The sequence below is a fragment of the Poecilia reticulata genome, chromosome 14 (assembly GCF_904066995.2).
Source record: "Poecilia reticulata chromosome 14, P_reticulata-male-v2, whole genome shotgun sequence".
In the NCBI taxonomy this organism is placed as follows: Eukaryota; Metazoa; Chordata; class Actinopteri; order Cyprinodontiformes; family Poeciliidae; genus Poecilia; species Poecilia reticulata.
Genome location: NC_088843.1, coordinates 11879560 through 11907464, shown reverse-complemented (window position 1 = coordinate 11907464; position 27905 = coordinate 11879560). Strand labels below are relative to the sequence as shown.

Below are 27905 nucleotides of genomic sequence, written 5' to 3'. Positions count from 1 at the left end.
ATGGCGGCGGCGGCCCTCCTCCTCCCCGGACCTAGATCTCCTCTTCTTTTCTTTGGGAAAAGGGAGCAGTGGAGACCGAAGCAGCCGAGAGAGGGACTCAGTCTCACCCAGCGGCGCCCTCACACAACTGCAGCAGGTCGGCTCTCTGTTGCTCTAACTCTCCACCACGCCGATGCCTTTTGCACCGTTTCTGACCCAAACTCAATCGATTAGTCATTATTGTTCAATGCAAAACTTGCATTGGACGTTATTTTTGTCCAATTACGAGTGCATATTATTAAAGCAATTTGACTATGTTCCTTTCTTTTGGAGAAAAGCTGAACATTTTTTTTGCACCATTATGCCCCGTTGTGGGTTTTGTTTTTGTAGAAAATTGACACAAAAGAAAGATAACAGTTTGAAATAAATGCGTGTACTTGCCCTATGCTGGCTTCCAACAGTTAAATGTACATTTAAAAAGCACTCATTATCCTTTAACTTCATTATGTTTTGTCACATTACCACTAATCTTCATTTATTTTATTATTTGATGCAACAGTAGAACCTATTACTTATGTAAAAATCTGAAAAGTGCATTTTCATTTCTTTTAAGAAGTACACAAGTTTTCCTTTGACACCAAAGATAATTATTGAGTCATTCAAACTTTCCACAAAGCACAGGAGTTTGAATACTGATACATTTACAAGGCTCAATATTCAACTGGAACTTAGCAGCAACAGCAAATTTAGCAAATACATTATATAGTAATACAAGTAGTCTGTGTATAACACATTGATGTGTGGCATTAAACATAATTATGTACTCTAAAATGTATAATTAAAGTTGAAATAAATACTATCAGGAACTAAATTTTGAAAATGCAAACCAGAGGACTGAGTATTACAGAACGCTTAATTTATCCTGAGCTTTCAAGAAGTGTCAAATTTGAATTAGTCAATCGTGATGTAGTTCACACCATACAACTGATAGGTTTCTTGACATTTTTTAATGATTAATCGGTTTTAAGGAGGCACTTAAGGAGATTAGAATTAATAAAGTGCAAGAGCAGCATCAGACAGGCAATTATTTGTTAGGGCGCTGAATGCTGTCCTCAGTTTGGAGAAGCAAGGCCCTAATTAGTTTGACAGGTCATTAAAGGGCCAGCGCAGAAACAAACAGACATATTCTGTCCAGTAGCATCAAAGAATATGTAAAATGGAAATCCTGCACAGACCTTTCTTTACTTTTAATTTAAGTTAGAGAAATGTATTAATTAAGCTGCTCTTATTTGTCAGAAATCTTGTTCATAGCCCCATAGCAGCACTTTGAAATGATCTCAGTCTTGCTTTGTGAGGCACCATAACTTATTTGAGTTAGAATTAAAACTATTAAACTAACAAACCATAGAGTAGTAACAACTTTAGGCATTAAATACTTTAAATATAGGTCGATACTCTACACACTACTTTGCAATTTCTTTTACTTTTACAAAATTAACTTTTTCAATTAGAAATTTGAGCTTGCAAACATACGTCAAACTCAAGGCCCGGGGGCCAAATCTGGCCCGCCGTAGCTTTTTATGTGGCCCTCTAGACTCCAAATTACATCAATAAGTCCCGCTAGTTTTCCACATATCTGTGAAATTCACACAAAATCAACAAATCTCCACATTTGTTCTGATTTTACTGTAATTCTTTTCCCAAAATTGGCCAAAAAACACTGAGTCTAAGTGACTGCTACCTCAGCTTTACTTGATGTCAAGTTATAGTACGTGGTCGATTCGGCGAGTAATAAAAAGTCACAGTTAGCATCATATTCTTAGCGCAAATATTGTACAAATTCCTTACAAATATTTCTAAGTTGCTTTTTATATGACACGTAAAAGTTTTTATTTTAATATATTTTTTGTTTTAAATGTTCATCTTTACTATTTTTCTGTAAAGCATTTTGAATTACGTCGTGTAAGAACGGTGCTATGGTTGTTGCCTGTGTATCAACTTTTCTGTATGATGGAAAAGTGAGTCTCTAATATTTAGTAAATAACTGTAAATTAATCTTTATTGTTTGCTGAGTGGGATACGTGTCGCACAACCAAAGCAGTTTGGGTTAACTTATTTCTAAGGTAACAGAAAGACGACGGAGTCTCGACGATTTTCAAACAATCCGAGATAATAAAGGAAAGAGAAACCAAAAGGGAAAGCAAAAAAAAATCTAATGAAAACCACTTCTATAAAGAAGTGCACTGTTGAAAGGGTAATTCCCTGCAGTTCCCTTTAGTCTAATAAATATTCATTAGCTGTCGACCGTACACCACTGCTCTTCCACCTTTGATGGGGCTGCAGCCAAACTGGATCAGCCAGACGGACAAATGCTTGGATCTGATTGGAGGAGAGGCTCTGTGCAGACCGCTGAGCTGATCCAATCTAACATCAGCCATTAAATAGATCAGTCATCAACATCATATCTGATTACTGTTACCTTCACTGTTGCTTGCTGCCTCCTGGTGGATTTACACGCCACAATCCAGCTCACATCGCCTTCTAAACTGAGGATTTTTATAAGATCAATTTCTTTTTTCTTTTTTAGATTTGATCCGCTGCATGTTTCTTTTCGTGAACTTTCTTTTTTATGCTGTGTTTTGTTATTCTGTTTGTGTTCAGAGATTTCTGACAGGTAGTGCAGGTGGGATGAATTTTACATTCTCCAGGCTTCAGGCTTTGCGGTAGAAGTTACCAAAGCCGTGGCAAGCTCCGGACGGCTGCAGACAACCCGGAGCTTTTTGAGGGAAAAAAAAGGTATTCACCGTTGCATGAGTTGCATAATTATGTGTCAGATATGTTTTAGCCTTAAAGTGTAATTTGACACACTTGCTCGGAAAAAAAAAAAGTTTTACTGCATATAAATGAAAACCTTGGTTATTAGCAGTCTTCAATGTTTAGGATAGATTTGTTTTTTGCTTTTTTGGGGAAGCCAGAAATAATGTGAAGTCATTCCTTCAATAAAATACCCAGATAGGAATCACTCCATGTAGTTGATATTACATCCACTAGGCAGAGCCATGAGGCTGAATACAACACACATACTATTTTCCTGGCATGTTTATATCATTTGATTTATCTCAGTATTTTTCTTTTCTTGCTTATCGTAAAGGAAAAATTGACTCACGTCATCTATATTTTTATGATTGTGTTATATTTACCCCATAAAACAAGTTTCTTCATGGCTTCATGGCTCTACGGAGGTTTGTTTTACACTTCAGTCGATGTATAAAGGAGCCTCTATGTAACAGGGATCTGGGGGATGAGAGGCAGTAAAGGTTAGAACGGGGTGAAAGGGACAACAGATGGGCGCTGAGGGAGCTCTGCACAGGGAGACAATGGATGGGAAAAGTCTTTTATACCATGCGAATAATCAACATTTACTGCTGGTAAGGTACAATGTCTGAGCATCTTTCAAATATTCTTTTTTTTTTCCTCCACAGTACAGCTTCACGATTGGCTCATAAATGGTAAACAATGTTCAGGAAAGAGGAGGAAAAAAAAAAAAAAAAAAACTGAAATATTTGGCTTGGTAAAGTGTATCTGGACTGCAGCTGGAAACTGAGCTGTGAGGCAGGGTTTAAACCGAAACACAAGGTTGGGGAATCACTTCACTACCAGATATTTGACAGATGATTGGTTTGAATATGAAAATATGAATAACTGAGATTAAAACAAATGAGATTATGCAAAAAATATATTGAAAAGAAGGAAGTTTATGCCAAGAAAGCTTTGCTGGGATCTTTGGATTTCTTCCTGAGTCAGATGTTCAGAATTAGTTTTGAAGTTTATAATGAGATTATCTTAAATTGAAATCAGATAGAGAGGCATACCAAGGATTTGTTGCCAGTTTTAATAACATGATGCGTGTATCTGAAACCAATCTGGACAAAAAGTAGGTAAATATGACCTCCATGAACCTTTCTGCCTTTTAATGACTGTTTTTTTTTTTACAAAATATTGAGAGGCACAAAGTGCAGATGTGTTTATGAATGAGGTATTTCTCTTTAAGGAAGATCCTGAACATCAGGAAGCATGAAGGAAGGAAATTCTTCTCACAGGAACAGCTAAACAAAGATCGGAACGGTGATCGAAAACAACCCGGCAAGACAATAACACGTCTAAGGTGAGAAGGACTGACCTTCCAGTGAGACGTTTTGTTTTAATGAGCAAATACATTTTTACAGGTAAAATGTCAGGAAAACCAGTAAGAAATGGTGCTGTGTTGACAGGCTGGAACAAAGGGACATATGTCCGACTTCCACGTAGAGTGATGGTTCTGCCCAAAAAACTACTAAACAAACAAACACTGGCCTGAGAAAGATTTAGAAGAATTTTGATTTAGAAGAATTTTGAATATTTGATTCTGTATTTACGCTTTACATAGAAAGTTCTAGAGCAGTAGAGGGCGACAGAAAGAAAACCAGATATATGGTTACGTGAAAAATAAGACAACCCCACAAACGCCTGAGTGTTTTTCCAAAGTTTTTGGACAAATAAATAATTATTATTCATTTTAACAATATGAAAAAATCAAGTAACATAACCTGACAGAACTTAAGAAAAGGACTAATGAAACTTTTTAGTACAATTATTTATTTTTTTGGTGAGAGATAACTTATGACATCCCATATTTATTCCTGCCTAAAAGTGCTTTGATGACATGCGAACATATAGTGTTTGCTACGCGACATTCTTACTCAACATTTCAAAAAGGGTTTATGTTATTTAAACCTCAGACATTTAGTCTGGTGAGTGAAGATCACAGCCGGCTGTAAAATTTAAAGAGGCCTCAAAACAATTCGAAACCATCCATCCCACTGGCTTCCATATAAATAACACAAAAGTAGCTTGAGGAACAGCTAACGTTTTTGTTCCTCTCAATTTTTCCAGTGATCATGCCGCCCCAAAACCCATCCCACCCTGCGCAGTGAGCCATGTCGCCCATATCAAACTCTGCTTTTCTGTTGTGTTTGGAGCTCATCTGCTGGTTACTTTGGTTAAATACCACCTGTTTGTTCAGCCTGTGTCACTACGGCTGCACATGTAGGACATAAAGCACAACAGCTCTTCTAGAAACTTTTTTAAGGCTGGTTTCTTGGGTTTCAATCCCAAAATATTCTCATTGAAGGCCTCAGCATAGTAAAGAATTACTCTGCATTCAACCATTGCTGCCCACGTTTGTCATCTGTCAAGCTTTATGTGTTTGTGGCAGTGACAAAACCACGGCTGAAGGAAACTCATATCAAAGCTCATAAAAGACAATGAGACTCCATGGCCGGACGGAACGAATGTGAAAACATTTTGGCGACAACATCACATCATGCTGTGGAAACATTTCTTGGCAGCAAGTCCTGGAAGGCTTCGACAGGTAAAATTGAAAATAAATGCAGCAAAATACCAGGAAATCCTGGAGGGCAGTTAGTTTCCATCTGCAGGCTTCAGAGAACACTTATTCTCTGACCCAAACCATCGAACTTAAGCTGCAAAGAGACGGTTCAAAGACAACAAGGTGGATGTTCTGAAGTGGCCTAGTCAAAGCCCACACCTTAGTCACATAGAAAATTTGCTGTAGGCTTCAAAAGGGTTGTTCACAGCCAATCCCTGACAATGCTTGGACAGTTTTGCCAGGAAGAATGGAGTGAATATTTACTCATTATTTCATGTTATTTTACAGATCATTATTTTGTATAAATCAGTTTTCAAGTCAGTTTTTGTTGCTGTTGTTTTGTCAAAAAAAAAAAGCCAATTTCTGCTGGTTTTACGACATCCAAGTCCTTTTTAAAAGCAGCGTATATAATTGCACGCGTCTTTGCCCATTTCTTATTCAAATATCTACTTTCAGTTAGTGTTTTTCTGCCTGTTTAAAGATCCACACACACACATTAAAGCTTGGCAGTACTGATAGGCAAAGTGTCTCTGTCTCTCCAGGTAGCATTACTCAGGTTCCTCAGCTCTGGATATTTGATGATGCCAGCAGGGGAACGTGAGAGATGTGAGGAGAGAGTAAAAGCGAGAAGAAAGCTGAGAAACCAGAAGAGGGAGCTGTTCTCCCACACGGGGCAACTGGCCTTGATTGCACTCCCTAAAAAAAAAAAGTCCAAAGTGGAAAGAAGCATAATCACATAGGAATTTTATAACCCAAACACACGGCACAGACGCTAAATTCACATGTGCCAAAGATTTATGACCGTTCCCATGACTAATATCACATCTGCTGATTAATCTTTTTTTTAACTGGTGCAAGCTGATTTGTCAATAGGGGAAAGCCACAAGGAGATGGGCTGTCTTGCTCACGAAACATTTCCACAACTCCCAGTGGATGTGAATCTGTCTCAGCTTGCGGGAGAAAATAGGGAGGGGATCGAACCGAACGGGGAGGGAAGAAGAAGGAATGTAATGAGATCTCATCATATGATTTCTGTTTTTTTTTGTTTTTTTTTAAAGCTAAACTCTGATTACATCGTCGCAATTTGGGGGACGTTAGTAACTTTTTCCAGAACCTCTCAGCTCTCTCTGTTTCTCAAGCTCTTTTTAATTTTTTTTCCCCAGCAACCAACAGCATATTTTCCCTTGCCTCTTTTTTTTCCTCCCTTCTTCTCCCTGCAGCGTGACGTGTGAGTGGAGTTCCTGCCCTTGTCTCTGGCAGCAAAGCTTTGAGTGCAGGAGAAGAGAAGGAACTCGTGCAGCGGCGGTCACCGACTCTGACCTGCCACAGGCGAGATGGATCGGAGGTGTAAACAAGAAGGAGCCGAGAGCATTCTGGCCTGAGTGTGTGTGCTCTGTCCTCTCAGGAGGGGAGGGGGGGAGAGAAATCCGGACTACGAGGAGGGAGGAAGCCAAGAAGACCAGGAGAAAGTGGACAAGTTGTTGGGCTGTGTCGCTTGTGGGCAAAGGTGAATGAGAAGGAGCAGCTGAGGAGTCTGTTTGAGAGAGGAGGAGGAGGAGGAGGAGGAGGAGGAGGAGTGCTCCGCTGAGGGGAAACCACCGCTGTATTCCCCCCCCCACCCAGCGCTAACAGGACAGGATGAGGTACCAAAGCAGGGTAAGATCTACTTTCTGATGCTCTCTGTTGTGTTTGCAACACTCACTGCTGCATACAGGTTTGGATTCAGCTGTTTTTAGACTGTTTGGCACTCACACACTAAAGATCTGAACTACCACGGAGACGGCACAAAGGGAAAAAGCAAAGCGGACCAGTGACTCACTCCGGGACTCCTCTTTCCACCCTTGTGATTTGTGTACATGCTGAGGTTTTTGTTCGGGCTTTAACTCAAACCAGGGCTGGATAAACACGGGATTTCTCCACCAGTTTCAGCCTCCAGCACATTAGCGTTAGAGAGAACCAGCTGTGGTAGAAGACCAGCTCACTCCAGGACGCGGTGGAGGGGCAAGCCTTATAAGGAATGCAATCTGTATGTAGTTGGCCTCGCAGAGCTCAGTCGTGGAGCCTGGAGCCAAGTTCTCCTCCAAGCGCTCCTCGCTGGCTGTCACTCCAGCTGCACCTACAAACTTACAAATTCCACCAAAACCATCTCTGCTAGTCGGAGTCAGACCCTGCAGAGAGCATCGCCTACCAGAGCACGCCGTCTCTGCATGCCTCTGCCGGTTCTCTGACAATAAAATCAGTAGGGATTAAAGTGTTTTCTGTTTGCATCTACGCCTCCGGTGTTCAGGTCTCCAGGGTACCTTAGCCAAAGAGACATAAAGACAATCCTCACTTCTTTTCATAGGTCATTTCAGTGTCCTTTCTTTTGTCAGGTGTTCCTGAGGACCAATCCTGAAAGTTTCATGAGTAACAAAAGTTTATGGAGTGTTGGTATTAGTTTGTTCTGCTGAGCCAAATCCTGACTGATGGTGACCCATTCCTACTACAACACTGACAACTGACAGGATTTTAGTGTTTTAGTTTGTCTGTTCACTTTTTGAGGATTGACAGCACATTCTGGGCCTGGGGCCTGCAGAGGCCAGAAGTCCTGGCCTCTACAGGACTTGATGACATGCTTAGGAGGCAGTGCACCCATTTTATTCAATTATTTCAAATCAGGGATGCATCTTGAAGTCGCACGATCGCGGCTCTTTATTGCTGAGTATTTTTGGTCTAGTTTCTAGTGCAAATATCTTAGGACATCTGAAATAAGACTAAACTACAACAGGGGGGAAAATGTCTTTATATAAGTGAAATAACCTGCCAATGTAACAAGTACTTTTTCATCAATACTAAGGAATTATTGACTTAAAACAAGCTCCTATATCTTGCTGAAAAGTTACTTCTGAGTTAGTCTTGCCTATTTTCAAGTGTACTAAGATATTTGACTAGAAACCAGACCAAAAATACTTGGTAAGATTTCGTGTTTTTGCAGTGTTGAAGACTAGAGTGGAATGTCCCTGTTTTGATCCCTGAGCCAGTCGGTTCTAACTTTTTCCATGTTGCACAGCGCTCCGTCATGCTGGGAAAGATGTTACTCATCGTGAAACCTTTCCTGCACCATTTGGTGAAGTTGCTCTTAGAGGATGTTTTGTTACCATTCTTTATTCAAGGCAAAGTGAGTCCACCGACTTCCTCAGACAAGAGGCGACTGTTGAATGGTCTCAGGATGCTTCTCTGTTGGGATGGAACGGGACTCGTGGGAAGATTCAACCCTTTTTCCAGATGTCCCTGTCAACGTTTCTTCACTGGAGAAAGTGCCTCTACTTCTAGTCTTCTGCTGTCCAGTTTCATAATGTTGATGTTTTGCTTGGCCAGAACTGGGTCCTGTGCAGCACTTCTTAAAACCAGTCTAAAAGTGAATGCCTCACTTATACTTGCTTGATGACATTTTTAACAAGTTCTGCACTGTAAGTAATGAGAATAACGGAGTGAAGTCAACTTCCTTCTTAAGTCGACTTGAGAACGATTGTTGAAAAGATGCTAGCAGGTCATTTTGCGGCAGGGCCAAAATTAGAATTTGGCCCTGTAATTAACTTTGCAGGTAACTCCATTTCACCTGATTGCACTGCACAGCAACCTAAATTGCTACCATAAAAAACTTTTTGCCTTGTTAAAAACAAGATTTGCGTCAGTCTCTCAACGTTTGGCCATGACTGTAGCTCTGGATAAAGGCCTCTTATTGCTGGAAGTTGTTTGGGTCCAGTGATGCAATTCCTGGAACCGAGACAAAAAGTAAACTCATGACTTGAAATTAATAGGGCCTTGGAGGGAGTGTTTTGCTGTGTTTTGGAGTTGAATTAAAGCAAAGGGGATTTCGCTCCTCCAGCCTTACGCAGAACTGTCAGACGTTTTGTACACTGTATACATGCAGTCTGCCAAGTACGTACTGCAGAGGACTGCAAATGTCATGAGTCATCCCTCATTTTTTTATGCTGCATTTTGTAAAGAGCATAAAGGATAAATATTTAGAGCAGCATGACTTTAGACTTTCTGAGGTTCTTTTGATTTTTCTTCTTTCAACTTTGGCTGTTTTTATTTATTTATTTTTTATTTTTATTTTATGTTCAGTTCAGTACGTATATTGTTTGCTTCTTAAGCCAACCTAACTCTGACCCACATTGCTGGTGTGAACTTCACATACAGCCATTTTTGATTTGAATTTATTTGTTGTAGACTTTAAATTTTTTTAAATTTTTGAGTCAACAGTATTCATGCAAGTTCAGATTTCTACACACACACAAACATTTGGATATATTTGCAGAAATTAAATTGATTGACTTTCTTTGAGTTGCCATTTCTGAAGCTTAATGTAAACCTGCGTTTTCCGTTTCTCAGCTTTTTCATGTGTTTGCAGTCATGGCTCTGATCTAACATCAAACTACGTCCGAGTTTAAGCCATGAAGTGAAGTTGAAGAATTTATACATTTTCTTCATTCATTTAATATTACATTTAATTTCCATTTGAGATCTATAAAGTATTTTTTAGTTTTGAATTTAATTGGAGCTTTGTTAACTATGAATATGTTCACAGATGTTCCTGCATCTTTCCTTGAGTCTTTGTGTTCCCTGTTTGTTCCTCAACATTCTGACCTTTTGCTTTACATCTAAGGGTGACCATTTGGATCAAAGGATTACGATTTTTGTCTCTAAAAGATCAAATATTCTAAACTCAAGGGGGGTAAGCCTGTGTTTTTTCTACAAATTGGATACTGTAGCTTTTAATGTGTGTCACTCCCCAGCAGCCTATCAGTACAGGAATTTGGAATTATCTGCATCGCCACGCGAACGTCACATTCTCACATGGGTATCACTGGAACCCCGACTGTGGTATTTGTGGAAAAGAAAATATGGTGTGTGATCTCAGAATTCCTTACATTCATCCTTTAGAAAAAATCTGACAGTGAACTGAATTTACTATCTGTAGGAAGGCCACCTGCAAGTGGTGGAACAATACTCCTGAGGTGAAACCTAGAGGAGGGGCTGGGGTGGAAGTGTTTGCTGACTTTCCTCTGCTCTTGGCTCTCTTCCACTGTTGTCCTCTTGTGTTTTTTTTTTGTTTTTGTATGGACTTTCCTGCACCAAGGGTCCAGAGATAATGACCTCTTAGCAGCATTAACAGGCCAAATGAGACCCCTGAGAGACTCTTGCACACATGAAAAACAGAAGTCCTGTGGAAGTCTAGCCCCTTTGTTCCACTTTTTGCTTGTTTTTTTTTTTCCTTTGTGAATGTGAAACAGAAGAACTTCTCTCATGACCAAGCCTTTTGGTACTAAACACTGTGTGCTCTTAGCTTGCTTGGGGTGTGGTGGAACAATTTCACCCTAAATTACGTCTCTGGATTACCATCACCGGTAAGTATCGACTGATATGAACGCCTCTTTGTATTTGTGCTTGCATTTAAGGGCTGGCGTGGTCACGGTCTTACTAAAAGGCCAAACTGAGAATATCGAGAATATCTCTGTGATGTTTGCCACCGTGGTGCAGTTGATATGTACACATTCTGTCAAAGCTGTGCTGATTAAATCCTGTCTGGGGACGCAGCGCTGTGTCTGCTGTACATACATCGTAATCTCAACTTCACAACAGAAGATTTTATCCTCTGCGTTTGTCATTAGGATTTTTCAAATGGCTCCACTGTTTAACAATGGGAAGGAGAGGTGAAACTTTTACTAATCTGTAAGCAAAACGTTATAAAAGTTTCACTAATCTAAAATTACATAGCTATTGTGCCCCTGTATGATTTGATTTCTAAGTTTGAAAAGGTCATTCTTATTATTATATATTCTTATTCTGAGCACCAGATGTTGGTGTGGTCACAGTTGAGAAAATGTAGAATGACTCAGATAAAACCGGTGCTTCTGTGCCCTCTGCTGGTAAAATACAAAACTGCATTTGCTTTATTCAACCCCAATGAATAATGACCGCGTTTGTGCAGGAGGTGGATGAAGGGCGAGTGCGCCTGGTGATGGAGAGCGCCCTCACAGCCCGGGACAGGGTCGGAGTGCAGGACTTTGTCCTGCTGGAAAACTACAACAGCGAGGCCACCTTCATAGAGAACCTGCGGAGACGCTTCAGGGAAAACCTCATCTATGTACCTACAACCACTTCTCTTCAAATACTTTGCAATAAAAAAGAAGCATAAAAATCACTTTGTGATGTTTATGTTGACTATAATTTCTCTTCCCCTCAGACGTACATCGGCTCGGTGCTGGTGTCGGTGAACCCATACAAGGAGCTGGAGATTTACTCCAAGCAGCAGATGGAGCGCTACCGAGGTGTCAGCTTCTATGAAATATCTCCTCACATGTGAGTCGCTGCGTGTTCCTCTTTTGTTATTGAATGTTTTGTCTTGAGAATATCAGAAACTGAAAACTGCTCTCATTATTTCTGTCCCTCCGACTCTTGAAAAATCAAATGTATTCTTTTCTCTTTACACCTTGTTATATTTTTAAGTATAATAACAATAATAAAAATGTAGTTATGAAAGATTAGGGCTGAACGATATTCAGGAAAAAAAATTTCCACTCTTCTATCATCATGTTGTCCCAAAAATCAATACCTGTCGTTGGCATAAAAGATAGAGAAAGGCCGTGTTACTGATCAAATATAATAAAAAAATGCAGAGTTTGAATTTAGATTGTTTCCCCTTAATGCTGATCCAAGTTTTTAATAACAGTCAACTGTGTGATACCAAATTTCAGTGTAGTATCTCACTGAAATAGGCTAATTCTAGAAAAACAACACATTGCGCTCCATTGATATTTCATGGTATCATTGTTTTCAAACATCTTAACTCTTAGCAGACAGAGTTTCAGCTGCTCTCTGCAAAATCTCCACCAGCTTAGGTGGAGATTTTTTAGCTCTGTGGTTCGATCAGAGCCCACATGACGCATACAGAAGGAAAACTGAAGCTGTCTCTCTTTAAAAAAATTATTGTCATTGTTAGAAAAATAAATCATATTTGGTAGATCAAAAAAGTCACAGGAGAAAAATCAGCACCCTTGAGGCCTTTACTATCAAATCCGGCAAAAGTCAAATCAGATAGTTGACGAGTGTTAAATCTAATTTCCTATAATATAAAAAAAATATATTTTCAAGTCTTAAACTGACCATTAGAAGAAAAAAACCCTGCTGTTTTGAGTTATTTTTTTCTATCTCATTTTGTCACTAAAGCTTCTTTTGTGACATTTTGTATTTCCCTAAAGCTATGCCATATCAGACAACACATACCGGGCCATGCGAACAGAGAGGAGGGATCAGTGTATCCTCATCTCAGGTGAGAGTGGGGCAGGTAAGACGGAGGCCTCCAAGAAGATCCTCCTCTACTTCGCCGTCACCTGCCCCACTAACGACCACATGGTGACCCTCGGTGACCGTCTGCTGCAGTCCAACCCTGTCCTGGAGGTGCGCGGCGTTGTTTGGCGTCATACACTTCTTTTAAGTACTTTATGTCGATCAAATTATTTTAAGTTGTGCTTAGTGCAGACGCTTCAAATCCATTGTGTTGTATTTTTCTTTGTGCAGGCTTTCGGTAACGCCAAAACACTGAGGAATGACAACTCCAGCCGCTTTGGGAAATACATGGATATCCAGTTTGACTTCAAAGTAAATTATGTTTTTGTTTTTGTAGAACGGCAATTCATCTGGGATGGTTTTAAACCCTCAATTAAAATCAAACTCTTTCTTTCTGGTCTCAATGCTCTTTATGGTTTTTTGGGGGGGGGTTTTTTCTAGGGTGCAACAATGGGTGGTCACATCCTGAATTACCTGTTGGAGAAATCCCGGGTGGTGCACCAGAACCACGGGGAAAGAAATTTCCACATCTTCTATCAGCTCCTCGACGGAGGAGACGACGACCTGCTCAACACACTGAACCTGGAGAGGAACCCTCACAGCTACCGCTACCTGGTTAAAGTACTGCAGCTCACCAAACTACCTGCTGTCCAACAGAGGATCATGCAGCTGCGTTGTCATTTGGGTTTTCAAATTGCTTTTTTTAGGGAAGCTGTGCAAGAGTCAGCTCCGTAAGTGACAAGAACAACTGGAGAGTTGTGAGGAAGGCCCTGGACGTGATCGGCTTCACCGCAGAGGAAGTCCAGGTGACAAACATGGCGCTGAAACTTGCTTTGCCTGGTCCAATATCATAAACGTTCATAAAGACTTCTTTATCTTCATGACAGATGTTATGTCATGTTTATGACAGTGTCATGTTGGTCTTATGCACACCCCTTCAAATAAAGTGTTATCAAAAGTTTTCCATCTAAGGAAGACCAGCCAGTTGCAAGGAGTTGTTGACTTTGCAGAAATGCAGCAATCCCTCATATTGAGCCAGCATGTGGCAACAGTGGAGAGGAACAACTTCCTTTTAACAGGAAGAAATCTCCAGCATAACCAGATTGAGTATGAGCATCTGAGAAATGACTGCTTTCTATGCAAAAGAAAAACAAGAAGAGGCATTTCTATGGGATAAACAAAAAGGACACAATGGTAGCATTGTGTCCTACCATTAGGACACAATGCTACTAATCCAACACTACTAATCTAAGTGTTGGATTAGTTAGAATCCAACACTTATTTCATTAGTGTTGGATGGATTCTAACTAAAGAGAGACAGGACAACTAAATTAAAATGAAAAAAGAAAATATTATTTCAGATTCAATATATTCAATATTTATAATTCCATGAACCTTTTAAACCAAACTGGTTGTTTCCAGTGTCTTGCTCAGCTGTTTGTCCCATCTGTTGGCCTCAGAAACTGCTGAACATTGTCGCCAGCGTTCTCCATCTGGGCAACACTCTCTTCGGGGAAGGGGAGGAAGGAGAAACTTATATCACCACTGAGACCCAGCTATCAAACGCTGCAAAGGTCAGAGCAGTCACTGTGGTATTTCTACATGCTAAATTATGCCAGGAAAACAAAACAATAAAACAGCACAGCTGAGAGCACATGTGCCGTTGTTGTCCTGCAGCTGCTGGGTGTCGATGGCTCCGCCCTGAAGGAGGCCCTCACTCACAAGAAGCTCACAGCCAAAGGAGAGGAGGTTGTTGTCCTCTCAAGCACGATCCTTGTGGCTGCGGCTTGTTTACTGTGTGCTGATTGTCGTGTCTTTGTGGATCACAGATGATCAGCCCACTAAATTTTGAGCAGGCCGTCTCGGCCCGTGACGCACTGGCGAAGGCTGTGTACGGCCGGACCTTTAACTGGTTGGTGGAGAAGATCAACCAGTCGCTCGCGCTAAAGGTGCAGGAACAGTTGCAGAAACTCAGTCGCTGTACTGCAACGTGTGTTTAACACTGATGTGTGATTTGCAGGAGGAAATCTACCACAGCAGCAAAGACGCCTCGGTCATTGGGCTTCTGGATATCTATGGTTTTGAGGTCTTGCAGCACAACAGGTGCAACTAACCCTTTCATGCATGAATTATGATCTTTTGTGTCAGGATTTTTTTTTCCAAAGTGTTTTTGATTTTCTTAAGGCATAAAAAAATGTAGTAAAAAAAAAAAAAAAAAGATTTCTAGGATTTTTTCTAGGTGATCAGTTGTAATTTTCTCCAAATACAAAGTTGTTATTTGGAAAATACGTCAGTAATATTGTTTGTTAGGTGTTACTTGATGTCACAATATTTTTTTACCTGCAAGAGTCGTCTACAATAGAAGGAGGGACTGGGACTTTTTTGTCTGTCTGCCATATTGGATTTAACAAAAAAGTTTCTTGCACTTGCAGTGGATGGCCAGTAGTTGATAGTGTATTTTATGATGCATTTGTCTCCACTTCAGTGGTCTGTGTGCATTTGTAACATAAAAATCAACTAAAAGACATAAAAAGACAACTTTCCACTGCAGTGAAAGGGCTAACCTTCATTTCTCCACTTTGTGTTGGACGCTTCTTAAAAGTCTTTTGTAAACAAATATCTGCTTCACATGTCTCTATAGTCATTCATATACTGTAATTCTAACTCCTCCATTAGTTTTGAGCAGTTCTGCATCAACTACTGCAATGAGAAGCTGCAGCAGCTCTTCATAGAGCTCACCCTCAGATCCGAGCAGGAGGAATATGAGACAGAAGGAATTGCTGTGAGTCAATTTTTCTTTCCCCCACCCCCACTCAGTCGTCAAAACAAACAACTTTGTCACGCTTGTTCGTAGTTGTGTGCACACAGCGACATAACATCGGTCTCCTTAAAACACAGTGGGAGACGGTGCAGTACTTTGACAACAAGATCATTTGTGACCTGATAGAGGAGAAGCACAAAGGCATCATCTCCATCCTGGTTTGTATGAGCTGCGTACTGTCTCTTCTTTCCATCTGCCGCTGGCTGGCTCTAAGGGAACTCTGTTTCAGGATGAGGAGTGCCTGAGACCGGGAGAGACTTGTGATATTTCCTTTTTGGAGAAGCTGGAGGACACAGTTGGCGGCCATCCCCATTTTATCACGTACGAACCATCGAAATCATAAGTACAGTTTCACATATGTGCCATAGCAAATTACTGCATCGCCACACACAATAAACAAACTTATACCATCATTTCTGGACAATAGACTATTTTTCTCGTGAGAAATTACAGCGGCTGATTTCATGGCCTTTAAATACAGGACATCTTGAAAAAGGCTGAGTATTAGACTTTGGAAACCCGTCCTGAAGCTAGTTTTGTTTTCCGTTTGAGGTCATTGTTCAAAATCCAAACTCTGTTGAGGTTTCACTCAGCATGACCCACATTGACCCACTCAGATATAACATTTTTCTACTTAATCAGACTAAATGACTCCGCTACAAGATTGTTCAAGATTGCCAAAATTGTCTCCACTTCCCAAATGCCAGAGTAGTTGCAATGAGTTAAATCTGAAAGAGCGTTAAGTTATTCTGTCTTGATATCGCTGGATGTCTTTCAGACACAAGTTGGCGAACGGAAAAACTCGCAGGGTAATGAGCAGGGAGGAGTTCAGGCTGCTGCACTACGCAGGAGAGGTCAACTATAATGTCAACGGTAAAATAGATCTAACATCTGATGTTGTTTCATTCAAGTATTTCACGAAAAGTCTTTAAAGAAGACTTAATTATTTAATAATAAACAGTTTTTCTTTTTTTCTTCAGGTTTTCTGGACAAGAACAACGACTTGCTGAACAGGAATCTAAAAGAGGTGATGAGAATGTAAAACGGCTTTGCAGCACCTTTCTAAAAATGATAGGGTTTTATTCATAGTTTCTGTGAAGAGGAAGGGGAGGGCGTGTCATCCTGCGTTGTTGACTTGTGGTTTTGTGGCTTGGGTTTTTTGTCCAGGTCATGTGCCAGTCAGAAAACCAGATCCTAAGTCACTGCTTCCGCAGGGAGGAAGTGATCGACCAGAAACGTCCAGAGATGGTGTGAATGATTTTCTCACAGCCTTCCAGCTCTTATTTTACATTTCAGGCCGTTTTTTTTAATCAAACAGCACAGAAGTCTTCTGTTCTCAACAAAGCTCCAACATTTTGCCACAGTTTATTGCTTTTGTCTTTCTTCTTTTAGGCTGCTTCCCAGTTTAAAAACAGCTTGATGAAGCTAATGGAGATCCTAATGTCCAAAGAGCCGTCCTACATTCGCTGTATCAAACCTAATGATGCCAAGCAGCCAGGTACATTCAGATTCCTCCTGAAAATCACTTGGACATTACTAGTTTCCAATAAAATAACACTTGAGGCACATCGTATCTTAAAAATAGCAACAAAAGAAACGAGATATGGTGGAAACAGGTTATAGATATCGGTAGGGTGCCACATTTATTTTGACCCCTGGTCAAGAGGAATAAAATGTAATCTCACAAAAATAGAAAAATCCAACCTTTGATTTGTTAAGTAATTTTAACCACGCCACATCAGACAACCTCTGTTTTAATTCATGCTTTTGGTACGAGCTGGTTGACTCCCACTGGCCCTGCCTCACTGAGCATCACTAATCCAGTTTAAAGTTGCCATGGTAACTTGCCATACAAAAGTTGGACACAAATCTGACACAGTGTAGCGTAAGCGTCAGTTTTCTTATATATAAGTCATCCAAATGAGTTCTGATTGCTGAAAGGAAACTTCTCTTTACTGATAAGCACGAATGAAGCTGGACCCCGGATGGAGTCTGAATCTTACGAGACAGGTCACAAATAAGACACCCAAATAAATTTGCTCAGTCAGAAAAAAACGGTGATCATTAGTTTTTACAGTACAGTGTATGTCTTCTTTAATAAAGAACGATTGCTTTCTTGAAAGCTTGCAGACGCGGTGGATCTGAAAACCAGGTCCATCGCTGAAAGAAAAAAGATTAGGTCATGCTTAATTTGAAGAATTGGTGTAAATCATTATGTTCCTCATTAACTGTATTGGTAATGTGTTTTAAATGACATAGTAGATGTAATATGAAAATGCTGTCCCCCTTGCAGGACGTTTTGATGAAGTTCTGGTGAGACACCAGGTGAAATACTTGGGTCTGATGGAGAACCTGAGAGTCCGGCGCGCTGGCTTCGCCTATCGCCGTCGCTTTGAGGCGTTCCTGCAGAGGTGGCCCACACTTCTTCTCCATCTCTGAAAGTCTGTTCATCTGATAAATTTTAAATTACATTTAAATGCGCCTTAGGTACAAGCCCCTGTGTCCCGAGACGTGGCCCAACTGGAACGGAAAACTGGCTGATGGGGTTTCTGCTTTGGTGAACCACCTGGGCTACAAACCAGAAGAGTACAAGCTGGGCAGGTAAACAGAGGACAAAGAGTTTTTGAAAACAGATCTAAAAGGCAACGCTCATTACCACACGTTTAATCTGTAGTCAATCAGATCGTTTTAAATTCTGCTGCAGTGCCAGAGATCGAATGGAATGGTGTTAAACCACAATGTGGTCCAGAAACATTTATCAACATCTAATTCATCATAAAGTCAATGAATCCTTTCGACAAGTACAGGAAATGTAGATTGAGCGATTTCAGATGTGACACAGCTGTAAATGTGAGTCGAGGTTGTGAGTGTAGTTGATTTCCATGGAGCAGAGTGTCACTCTTCTGTTTGGTATCTTTTTGTCCTGTAGGTCAAAGATCTTCATCCGTTTCCCAAAAACTCTCTTCGCCACGGAGGATGCCCTCGAGGCAAAAAAGCCAGAGATCGGTAAGAGACTACAAACATCTTAGGTTAACATGACACACATAGAACTTTGTAAGGTGCAGTTTGATTAGAGGACCAGAAAGGTCACAGTTGTAAAAACTTTGCCTGACAGCTGCACCAATCTGAGTTTTGTGATTTTGATCTAATCATATTTTTTTATATAGCTTTGACCTGCTGATGCTTATTTTAGGTAATTCTGATTTCTTTTTAAGATCTGCACTGTTTTTATTTGATATGGGCTCAAATTCCAGTAATGCGTGCCCATAGATCTGAACATAAAACATTTCACTGCTACTAAAAATTCATCATTTTTGAATCCTCTTACCTAAGTAACAGCATCCACACCGAACAGTGTCCTCTGATTACACTGGCAGGTTCACGGTTTGAAAAATGTGCAGATGTGTGAGTTTCCAGCCAGCCAATCATCAGTCAGGACATTGCAAACTGATTCCTCTGTCCATATTTATTTAATTCACAATAAACCGGTCTCATTAAGCAACGTGATGAACTTTAAGGCGAACTCCATGGTGAATCAGGAACTCTGGACCACCTTCATACATTTCATATCCAAAATGTGTTTTTTTTTTCTGTTCTGTTTTGCTCCAGCTGTGACGCTGCAGAAGTCTTGGAGAGGCTACAGGGAAAGAGCCAATTATCAGCGCATCAGACATGCAGGTCCCCACAAACGTCCTCCCTGGGGTTAACAACTTCTTAGTGTTGTGTCTCTCAGCTGGAAGCTACATTTAACTTTTCTCCTATGAGGACGTAAGCTGAGTTTTTGATTTAATGCGTTATCTTCAGCAAAGACTAATGTGCGCGCGTGTGTGTTTGCATAGTGATCGTGATCCAGTCTGGGTGGCGAGGGATGAAAGCACGCAGGAGAGCTAAAAGGCGCCGTGAGGCAGCTCAGTTGATACGCAGGTGAAGGACTAATGCGTTGGTTTGGATTATTTTTGCAGTTTTCCTTTTTCTGTCCACAGCAGTTTCTAAAATAATTTCCTTCATTTCAGGTTCATAAAGGGCTTCATCTGCCGTCACGAGGAGTACTGTGACGACAATGATTACTTCCTGGATCATGTGCGCTGCTACTTCCTGAAACATCTGAAGAAAACTCTCCCCCGGAGCGTTTTGGACAAGAGCTGGCCGACACCTCCTGCCCTGCTTGTCGAGGTAAGAGCAATACAAACATTATGTCCGTCAGCTGGCTAAAGCCACTACACCCACATAAAATACAACCGTCTCCTCATACTGTTTTATTCCCGGCAGGCCTCTGAGCATCTCCAAATGCTTCACATGCGGAACATGGTCATCAAGTACTGCAGGAGAGTTCAGCCTGAATGGAAGAAGCAGGTGTGCATGTTGCAGCAAATCCAGCAATTATTGGTACCTCTGGTAAAGATGATTAAAGAGAATAAATAGATTCATTTTTTATTTGGGGGTGGGCAAAAATCCAACTTTTCATTGGAGTTCATTTGTTCACTGGGAGGTAAAATCTGATCATTCCTACAAAATAGAATTTTTGTAAATATTAACATGCTTCTTAAAATAATACATTTCTTTGATTTTACTCTTTATGGGTAAATGTTTGAGTAAAATGAACATTGTTCTTTTATTCTATGAACTACTGACAGTATGCCTCTGAAATTCCAAGCAACAATGTTGTATCTATTTGGAGACGATATCGAAAAAGACGCAGTGCTTTCAGACCTCAAATAATGCAAAGAAAACAAATTCATATTCATTTAGAAACAACAATGCTAATGTTTTAACTTAGGAGAAGTTCAGAAATCAATATTTGGTGGAATAAGCAGGATTTTCTCGATGGAGTGGTGTCGTAACTTTTTTCAGAGCTGTGTAGTCCAACTAATAATTAAAAAGTTAAATAATGACAGAACTGTGTCAAACAAGACTGAAGGAGGATGCAAGTTGATCTTACTGCCACAAACATTAGGTAGTTAAAAAATATCTCCAAAGCTCATTGTTAGAAAACTGCAGCAAAGAGTCGTCTTGGGATAACCAAGACTCAACTATCATCAGCCAATATCCAGATGTCATTCTGTTGTTTCAGACAAACACAAACAACAGAAAACATTTTCTTTCATACCATATAAGTTACCAGTAGGATGTTGACTGGAACAGTGTGCTTTGGTTAGCTGGCTCTAACAAATAGTCTGATATTTATAATGAAAATGATGTAATTTGTGATGTGGGTCTGCTGCTCTCCCAAAGGCCCAGAGAGCAGGAGATTTCAAATAAATCTCCATAAAACTGAAAAACTGGATATTTATTCAAAACATGGCAAATAAATACAGAGATGTGTCAGCTGACATAATTAACAACCTCCTTCTGTGACCAACCCTCTTTTGTAAAATCCCTGTAGAGTGAGTTGAAGAGAGGAGAGTGTGAAAGAGAATCTGGATGTTTGACACATCTTTACCAGGAACATCTTTGTCCTCGCGCTTTCAGTGTAAATTAACCTCAGAGTATTTTACTTTGCTTGACTTCTGTGTTTCTTTCAGATGATGCAGAAGGTTGTAGCCAGTGAGATCTTCAAGGATCAGAAGGGCAGCTATCCTCACAGTGTTGGGAGGCTGTTTTTGGACACCAGGCTCGGTAAACCTTCACATATCCCACGTTTAACTCCGTATCACGAGCAGAGTTGTCACCGACTCTTTCCGTTGCTTCGCAGAGCGAGAGCAAGTCAGCCTAAAAGTCCTCCAGACTCTCGGGAGTGAAAAAGTGCAGGTGGGATTAAACATGACGAAGAACGACAAACAAACGCTCCCTGGCCGTAACATGTATCCCTTGTTTTTCTCAGTATGGAGTCGCCGTCATAAAGTACGACAGGAGGGGCTTCAAGCCCCGCCCCCGTCAGTTGCTCCTCACCAACTCCTTCGCAGTGCTGGTGGACCGGACCAAGATCAAGCAGAGGTTGGACTACGCCGCTCTGAGAGGTGAAAACCAGCTGCAGAGGTTGACCTCTCACATCTTGGTTTTTTCTTAACCTCCGACAAATGTTTCTGAGTTTCTGGAACTATCCTTTCATGTTTGTTAAGGTGGCATAGAAAGAGACCTATTATGGTACCTTGTGCAGGTTGGCATAGGTCCACTGGCTGTGCAAAACATGCTCATTACATTTTCTGCACAAAATCATTCGCAGGTAGTGAGATCTTAGAATAAGAAGGAGCTTGCTTTAGGACCTCTTGCCACTCAGCATTTACTCTTGCATATGAAAATGGCTGCAAACTAAGGAGTAATTATAAAACACCATTGGCATTTGACAAACTGTAATGTTTAGTGCTTGCTTCACAATTGGTGACTGTATGATATAAAGCACTTTTAACTGCCTTGTTGCTGAAATGTGATACACAGTTAAACTGGAATTGATTTGAATTGAACCGCACATCTTTGAAAAGCATTAGTAAAGCGTCCTGCGCAACAAAAAAAACAACATTTAGTTTCCGAATGGTAAGTAAACAACTACCAGCTAAGCAAACGTCCTTGAGCTCAGCTTGTGTTTCTTTGTAACGGTGCAGTGCTGATTAATTGTGATTTGACAAATGGGAGGTTTTTGCTTATTTTCCAGTCAACAAAAAATATGAACTTATAGCCCCAAAATTTGTTCTGCTTTTTTTTTAAAAAAGCGCTTGGAATGTTTTTAGAATCAGCTCAGACACAAATGGAAGCATAAAAATGTGCAAAATATGAGTTTTGCAACCTTTAGAGTTAAAGGAATCAAAAATCAAACAATTTTGTTTTACAGTCAATCGAGTTTAATGTTGGTTTTCCTTCTAATCAGGGATCTCTGTGAGCTCTCTCTGCGACGGGATGGTTGTTCTCCACATGCCGTGGGAGGATAACAAGCAGAAGGTACAGCAGGATGTGCTGCTTGTCTATGTGAACCAAAAACGCAGCTAGTTTAATCCCAGCTGTGCCTCCCTCAGGGCGACGCTGTGCTGCACTGCAGCCATGTGATCGAACTGGTGACCAAACTGGCCATGATGGCCAGCAAGACCAACTACGTCAACATCAACCCCGGCTGGTCAGAAACTTATTTATTTTTTTTACTGCTCTGGTCTTTTGGAGTGATGAATTTTGCAAACTGAACTCTCGATCTCGTTCTGTCCTGGTTGCGCTACATGGGGCGTGGAACGCAGCATTCGGTTTGGCGTGTCCAGAACCAAGGAGGGGATAATAGACTTCGTCAGGGGTTCAGAGTTGAAGGTGTCCAAAGGCAAAAGAGGACATCTGCTAGTGGTGAGTCAGCGACTGTTCTCCGGTCATGCAGAGATACTGCGTGAGAGGGAGTCTCTGTTTTTGTATGAAAAAAAACCAACAAAAAAAACCCCTTCCATCCAGCTGACTATGTTGAAACTGTGTTTTCCTCTTCAGACCGCCCCTCAGATCAGCACCACATGAAGATCCAGAAATCAGCAGGAAGATAGTCAGGATGGATGATGCTGAAGTCGGCATCAGATTTGAAGCTTCGTATTTTGGCACTTAAGGGCTCTTTCACTGCTTTCAGATAATCTGCACTGTTTTAAATCAGCTCTAGCTCAACATCGACGACACTTTAGCTGCTGCAGCATTGTTTACTTATCATGCCATGAACAGGTGGATCTCAGTAAATTAGAAGATAAAAAAAAAAAAAGTTGATTCAACTCTTCAGTTCAACAAGACTGACCACACACAACGACGCATTCTTATTCATTAGGTTAATTTGAATAATTTTTGCTTTTATGAAAACCTAAAGTTCGGTTTCTCAGAAAATTGTACTATTAATTACAAAAAGGGATTTTTAATACAGAAATGTTATAGCCCACGCAGTCATGTGGATGACTGCTGACTTGGCAGAGGTCCAGCAAACCATATTTAAAAACCCCCAGGCTCAGCCACAAAATGTCATTCCTGAACAATCTTGATATTTGCAAAGGACGGTTTCCACTCAGTGGAAGGTTAAGTGGAGGAAAAAAGTGACATGGAAAAAATTGAGAAGATTGTGGGACAAAACTCAGGCAAGAGTTTTGGATTTAAAAAAGTGTAAACGGAGATTTGAGTTACTGATTCAAGAACCACTAAACAGAAATATCCAGGACATGAACTAAAATTGTCCTATTACTGATGTTGAGTCTCTCCTTTTCCAGAGACGTTAGAAGAAATATGTTTCATGGGTGGAAAAGAATAAATATTGAACAGATTTCAACAGTTTATGATCTGTGAAACATTTTTTTTTCTGTTTTTGAAAAGGAGAAATAAGAATTACGGTACTCTGTTTTTGATATTTAGACAACCTTAGGTGAAAGGTGGTCTAAATTTTAAAGTGTTCAGAAATATGATTTATAAAAACATCTGAACACAAATTGTTTTAAAGAGTCTGAATCAGAGCAGAATAATTTAGTACAGATTAAACTTCTCTAAATGACAGTTTTCAAGAAGAACTCCATATAAGATGGTCTAAGTGCCAACAGAACAAGGTTACACAAATAATTGTAAACAATTTGTAGAACAATTTGACAAGTGTTTCAGAATTGAAAGAATAAATGTTTCACAAATCACAAATTATTTTTCTGATCGCCTGAAATTGGTCTAGAATAATCAGGTCTGAACTGAGACCCTAAGTCTGAGCTGCAGCTTCAAGGATCCAAATACGGGGAAAACACAGAGGCAGAAGTGAAGCGAAAAGAAAACCAGCAAAAAGCAATGAAAACCAGTGAGTTCACATACTGGGGGAGCAGTGGAGTGTATGAGTGGTAGTCAAAGAGTAAGGAACGGCTATGGAAGAGATCAAACAGGCAAACTGAAGGAAGAAGAAGAAGAATGACACAAAATGAGATTAAACTGAGACCCAAAGGAAGTACAAACCCCTGACCAGACAGAAATACAAGAGAAATAAATCCAAATGCACAAAGAACACAAGAATTTACAAAGAAATTAAACACAATATGTCAAATTGATAGTAACAATAACATATGGCAAGACCTTTTTCTAACAGTAACAAACCCAGAGGTAATTAGAGATGTACACAAAGAAAATCAAAATTAGTCATGGGGTAGTACGAGATTTTCACAATGAGTAAAAAATATCACGTCATATTAAAAGTAAAATGTGTGATATCGTATAATTGCTTTTATACGGAAGCAACAATTATTTGTGCTGTTGCTAAATTAACATTAAAGGTTGTTTTTTCTTATTTTAATAATGTTATGTGCACCATTTATTTAATGTAATTTTTATTTTAATACTTAAAAATATATGAAAAACATTGTTGACTTGTAACAGAAATGCTCCTTATCACACTCGCGCTAAAATATTTTCTCTCACCTTAATAAAAGTGACGCAATGCATCCTCACTGCTGTTTTTGAAATTAGTTTTCACAATATATAGCATTTATCTGTGTCTTTAAAAACCAGAATTACTTTCAAGCAGCCAAATTTGCCTTTTCTTGTAATCAAGAAAGACGTGTGGGAGGGAAGGGTTAACACTTCAAAGCGCTAAATAAAACTCTGATAAGTTTCTCTCATTAAAAGTACCTCCAAACATATGTGCAGTTTGAAACGCTTTAAAATCTATATCTTGGTAGCGATAACTTGCCAATGCTTTGTTGCATCAATAAATAATTAAGATTAACTCTTTTTTTTCTGTATACACAAATACAAGTGTCTCAAATCAGAGCCTTATGTGTAACAATTTAACCAAGTTTTGACCGTTTTAATTGTTTTTAGATCTTGAACTTGAGCTGAGCAACTTTCGTCTGGATTTTTTAAAAGCAGTGAAATGACCCTTTACTCAAACGTCAGGTCAGACGCTATAACCAAGACTGAAGGACTTTGACTCCAAACATTTCACAGCTGTTGGTTTGGAGCTGTCTGAAAATATGAAACATGACTTCTTTTATACCTTGACTTACAGCAACTACTATTAACTATTTAAATGTTAGAAACATGAAGTCTTCACTGTTTTTCTCAGCTCATTTATTGAAACTCTTCAGCAACACTGTTCAGTACAAAATACTCTCTGTAAAACACTATTTCTCTGCTCATGACATGTTCAAATAAACCACTTTAAAAATAAATAGCACATTAATAAATATAATAATAAATAGCAAATACTTCTTTGGAAAGTCCTGAAGATTGAGGCGGTGGTGGAAAAACAGGATGTTGGGACGTTTGTTGGAGACATGTGTCTAACGTCCAATTAGAGGAAAGATAGAAACTTTGGGAAATACCCCCAAAATGCCCTGGGATATTCAGAAGTACATCATTGAAAAAAAAGTAATCCAATGTTCAGATTAATGTTATACAGCTGTTAATCCCATAGCTGGTGGGCTGGTGGTTCAGTTTTTGTCCTAAGTCTTCTGTCTAAGCAGTCTTTTTGTGTCACAAGTGTGTCTTGGAGGCCAGCAGAAGAAAGTCCCTTGCTAGTTTGGTGAGGTAAAGGTCTAGGTCCCTGAGAATGATGTAACCCTCCACTCTGCTTTCCCACATGGTTCTGGAGCTCCTCTGTCGGTTCTGGAGCGTTGCAGCAGGTGTCGGTCTGACCCAGGAACTCCTTACGGCTCTCATCTGGAGGAAGAAAGCAAAACAAAGTTCATCAGACCAGCTGCAGTGTCACTTCCTTTAAAAACTCACGTGGACTTTAACAGAGAGCGAGACCAAACAAGAAACAAAACGACACACACGGGCGTATGGCAGTAGGACATGTGGGTACCTGACTGCTGACTTGGCTCATCAGGTCCCGTAAGTCCAGCTGAATGTGTTTGACGCTCTGAAGCAAACTGGCTGCCGTCCTTTGCATGTTCTGCTCCTTCTCCAGCTGCTTCCTCTTCCTCTCCAGCATGCTCCAGTAGGACTGGATGTCCCTGAACGCTCCGTCTAGACGGTCCCAGTCCTGATCGAGCAACAGGAGACAAACACAGGTCCGTTGCATAACGAGAGTCTTGCACAAACCCGCCCGAACAAATGCTTGCAGCTCTGAAAGGGGAATTCCTCTCAAATTTTCTTAAATTTTATGGCCTGCAAGACGAGGCTTTCAGATTATGTCACCAGGCTTTTTTTCTTTTTAGAATTTTAGGGGGAAAAAGACTTAGAAATTCTCAGAAGTTGTCACAATTTACAGTGTGACAGTCGGTGAGTGATTTATTTTTGTTTTCCATGAATTTGTTCTGTGACTCTTACCGACAGCTGAAGCCAGTTGTTGAAGTCTGTGGAAAGCGAAGGCAGATCTCTCAAGCTGTGGCTTCGGTCCTCGAAATGTACGTTTCCCATCTGCTGCTCCTTCTTTGAAAATAAAAGTTTTTTCGTCAGGTATAAAGCAAAAGAAATTTTTTTTAAAAAACATATGTGAACAGACATTTAGATGAGCTGTGATGGGCAGTTCTAGACTTTTGACTGGGTCAGAACTGGTTCCTATGGCTCCTGAACTGAATAAATAGTACTAAATAAATTTCTTATGACTATATGCATTGGCACAGAAACTGTAACTAGTTGGTTCCTTGGATCAATTTTGACTTTCACAATGTAAAAGATGAACGTAAAATTAAGTTGTTGCACTTTTAGTTGCAACCGTATTGCTATAGGATCACAGTTTTCATCTGCTAGATCTCTTAATATACAATATTTAATAATAAAATATTGTCCAGCTTTTATTTCCCTTTGTTTTATTGTTTTGTTCTGACCCCACCCTGACCCCCTGGCCAATTAGCTCCAGAACCGCCACTGTGGGAGGGATTCAATTAACTTACATATTTCTTCAGAAGGTTCTGCACCCTGGTTCGCGTGGATCTTGTGAGACGAAATGAGTTCTTGTATTTATTTTTCTGGACAAATGGCGATGTAGGAGCAGATTCCACGCAGCTCATTATGCACCAAAGAAGGAAAACGGCGCGCCAACTGGGCATCTGGAACAGACACAGGAGTTAATGAGCTGCAAGCTAAAATCCCGTTTGAGAGATTACATTTTCTTAAAAAAGATGGTCAAAGTTGGACAACACTGAACCAAATCATGCAGCTGAATTTGAGCCACCGCTGCCAAATTTAGAAAATAAAACAGATGTTACTTTGCACATTTACGGGAGTTTTCAAATATTTCTGAAAGAAATTCCACACCACAACTTTAGCCTTTCCCCAGACATCTGCTTACCAAGTATAAACTTCATTTCTTTTGCAATTCAATACCGCTGTTTCTGGCACACATAAAACAGAAGTGTCTCAATTCCTCTAAACACTTTCAATGTGGAAGGAAGCATTTCGGCCTTCTTTTAGCGCTGCTTCTAAGCATGCTTCTGCAAGGCAGCCTGCAGGCAGTAGACCCCACAAAGGAAGGATGATATGATTCATCAA

The 27905-nt window shown here is 40.2% G+C and overlaps 2 protein-coding genes across 4 annotated transcripts; one reads left to right on the top strand and one right to left on the bottom strand.

The window, feature by feature from the left end:
* Nucleotides 1-18: 18 nt before the first annotated feature.
* On the top strand, nt 19-25639 carry myo1ca (myosin Ic, paralog a). Of its 3 annotated transcripts, XM_081615696.1 has the most exons (35): nt 19-136; nt 2641-2775; nt 4031-4144; nt 6628-7063; nt 11385-11540; nt 11640-11755; nt 12655-12853; nt 12974-13054; nt 13184-13363; nt 13450-13548; nt 14203-14316; nt 14420-14491; nt 14572-14691; nt 14763-14845; nt 15419-15524; nt 15641-15721; nt 15793-15884; nt 16342-16436; nt 16544-16590; nt 16731-16811; nt 16956-17061; nt 17857-17974; nt 18051-18164; nt 18493-18569; nt 19173-19241; nt 19403-19487; nt 19577-19736; nt 19833-19916; nt 21086-21179; nt 21256-21311; nt 21385-21520; nt 22366-22436; nt 22511-22608; nt 22724-22823; nt 22959-25639. In XM_081615696.1, exons 4-35 carry the CDS (start codon nt 7046-7048, stop codon nt 22983-22985), a joined length of 3135 nt encoding a protein of 1044 aa, XP_081471822.1. In that variant the 5' UTR covers nt 19-136; nt 2641-2775; nt 4031-4144; nt 6628-7045; the 3' UTR covers nt 22986-25639. The 3 variants fall into 3 exon arrangements, with proteins under 3 accessions (XP_081471822.1, XP_008425807.1, XP_008425809.1); XM_008427585.3 differs by lacking the exons at nt 19-136; nt 2641-2775; nt 4031-4144 and having other exon boundaries at nt 5971-7063; XM_008427587.3 differs by lacking the exons at nt 19-136; nt 2641-2775; nt 4031-4144; nt 6628-7063 and adding an exon at nt 7093-10800.
* On the bottom strand, nt 25522-27565 carry LOC108166887 (uncharacterized). Its single transcript, XM_017308642.2, has 4 exons — nt 27308-27565; nt 26742-26843; nt 26275-26454; nt 25522-26129 (listed from the first exon to the last, which is right to left on the bottom strand). The coding sequence occupies exons 1-4, from the start codon at nt 27461-27463 to the stop codon at nt 25944-25946; spliced, it is 624 nt and encodes a 207-aa protein (XP_017164131.1). The 5' UTR covers nt 27464-27565; the 3' UTR covers nt 25522-25943.
* Between the last annotated feature and the right edge of the window lie 340 nt (nt 27566-27905).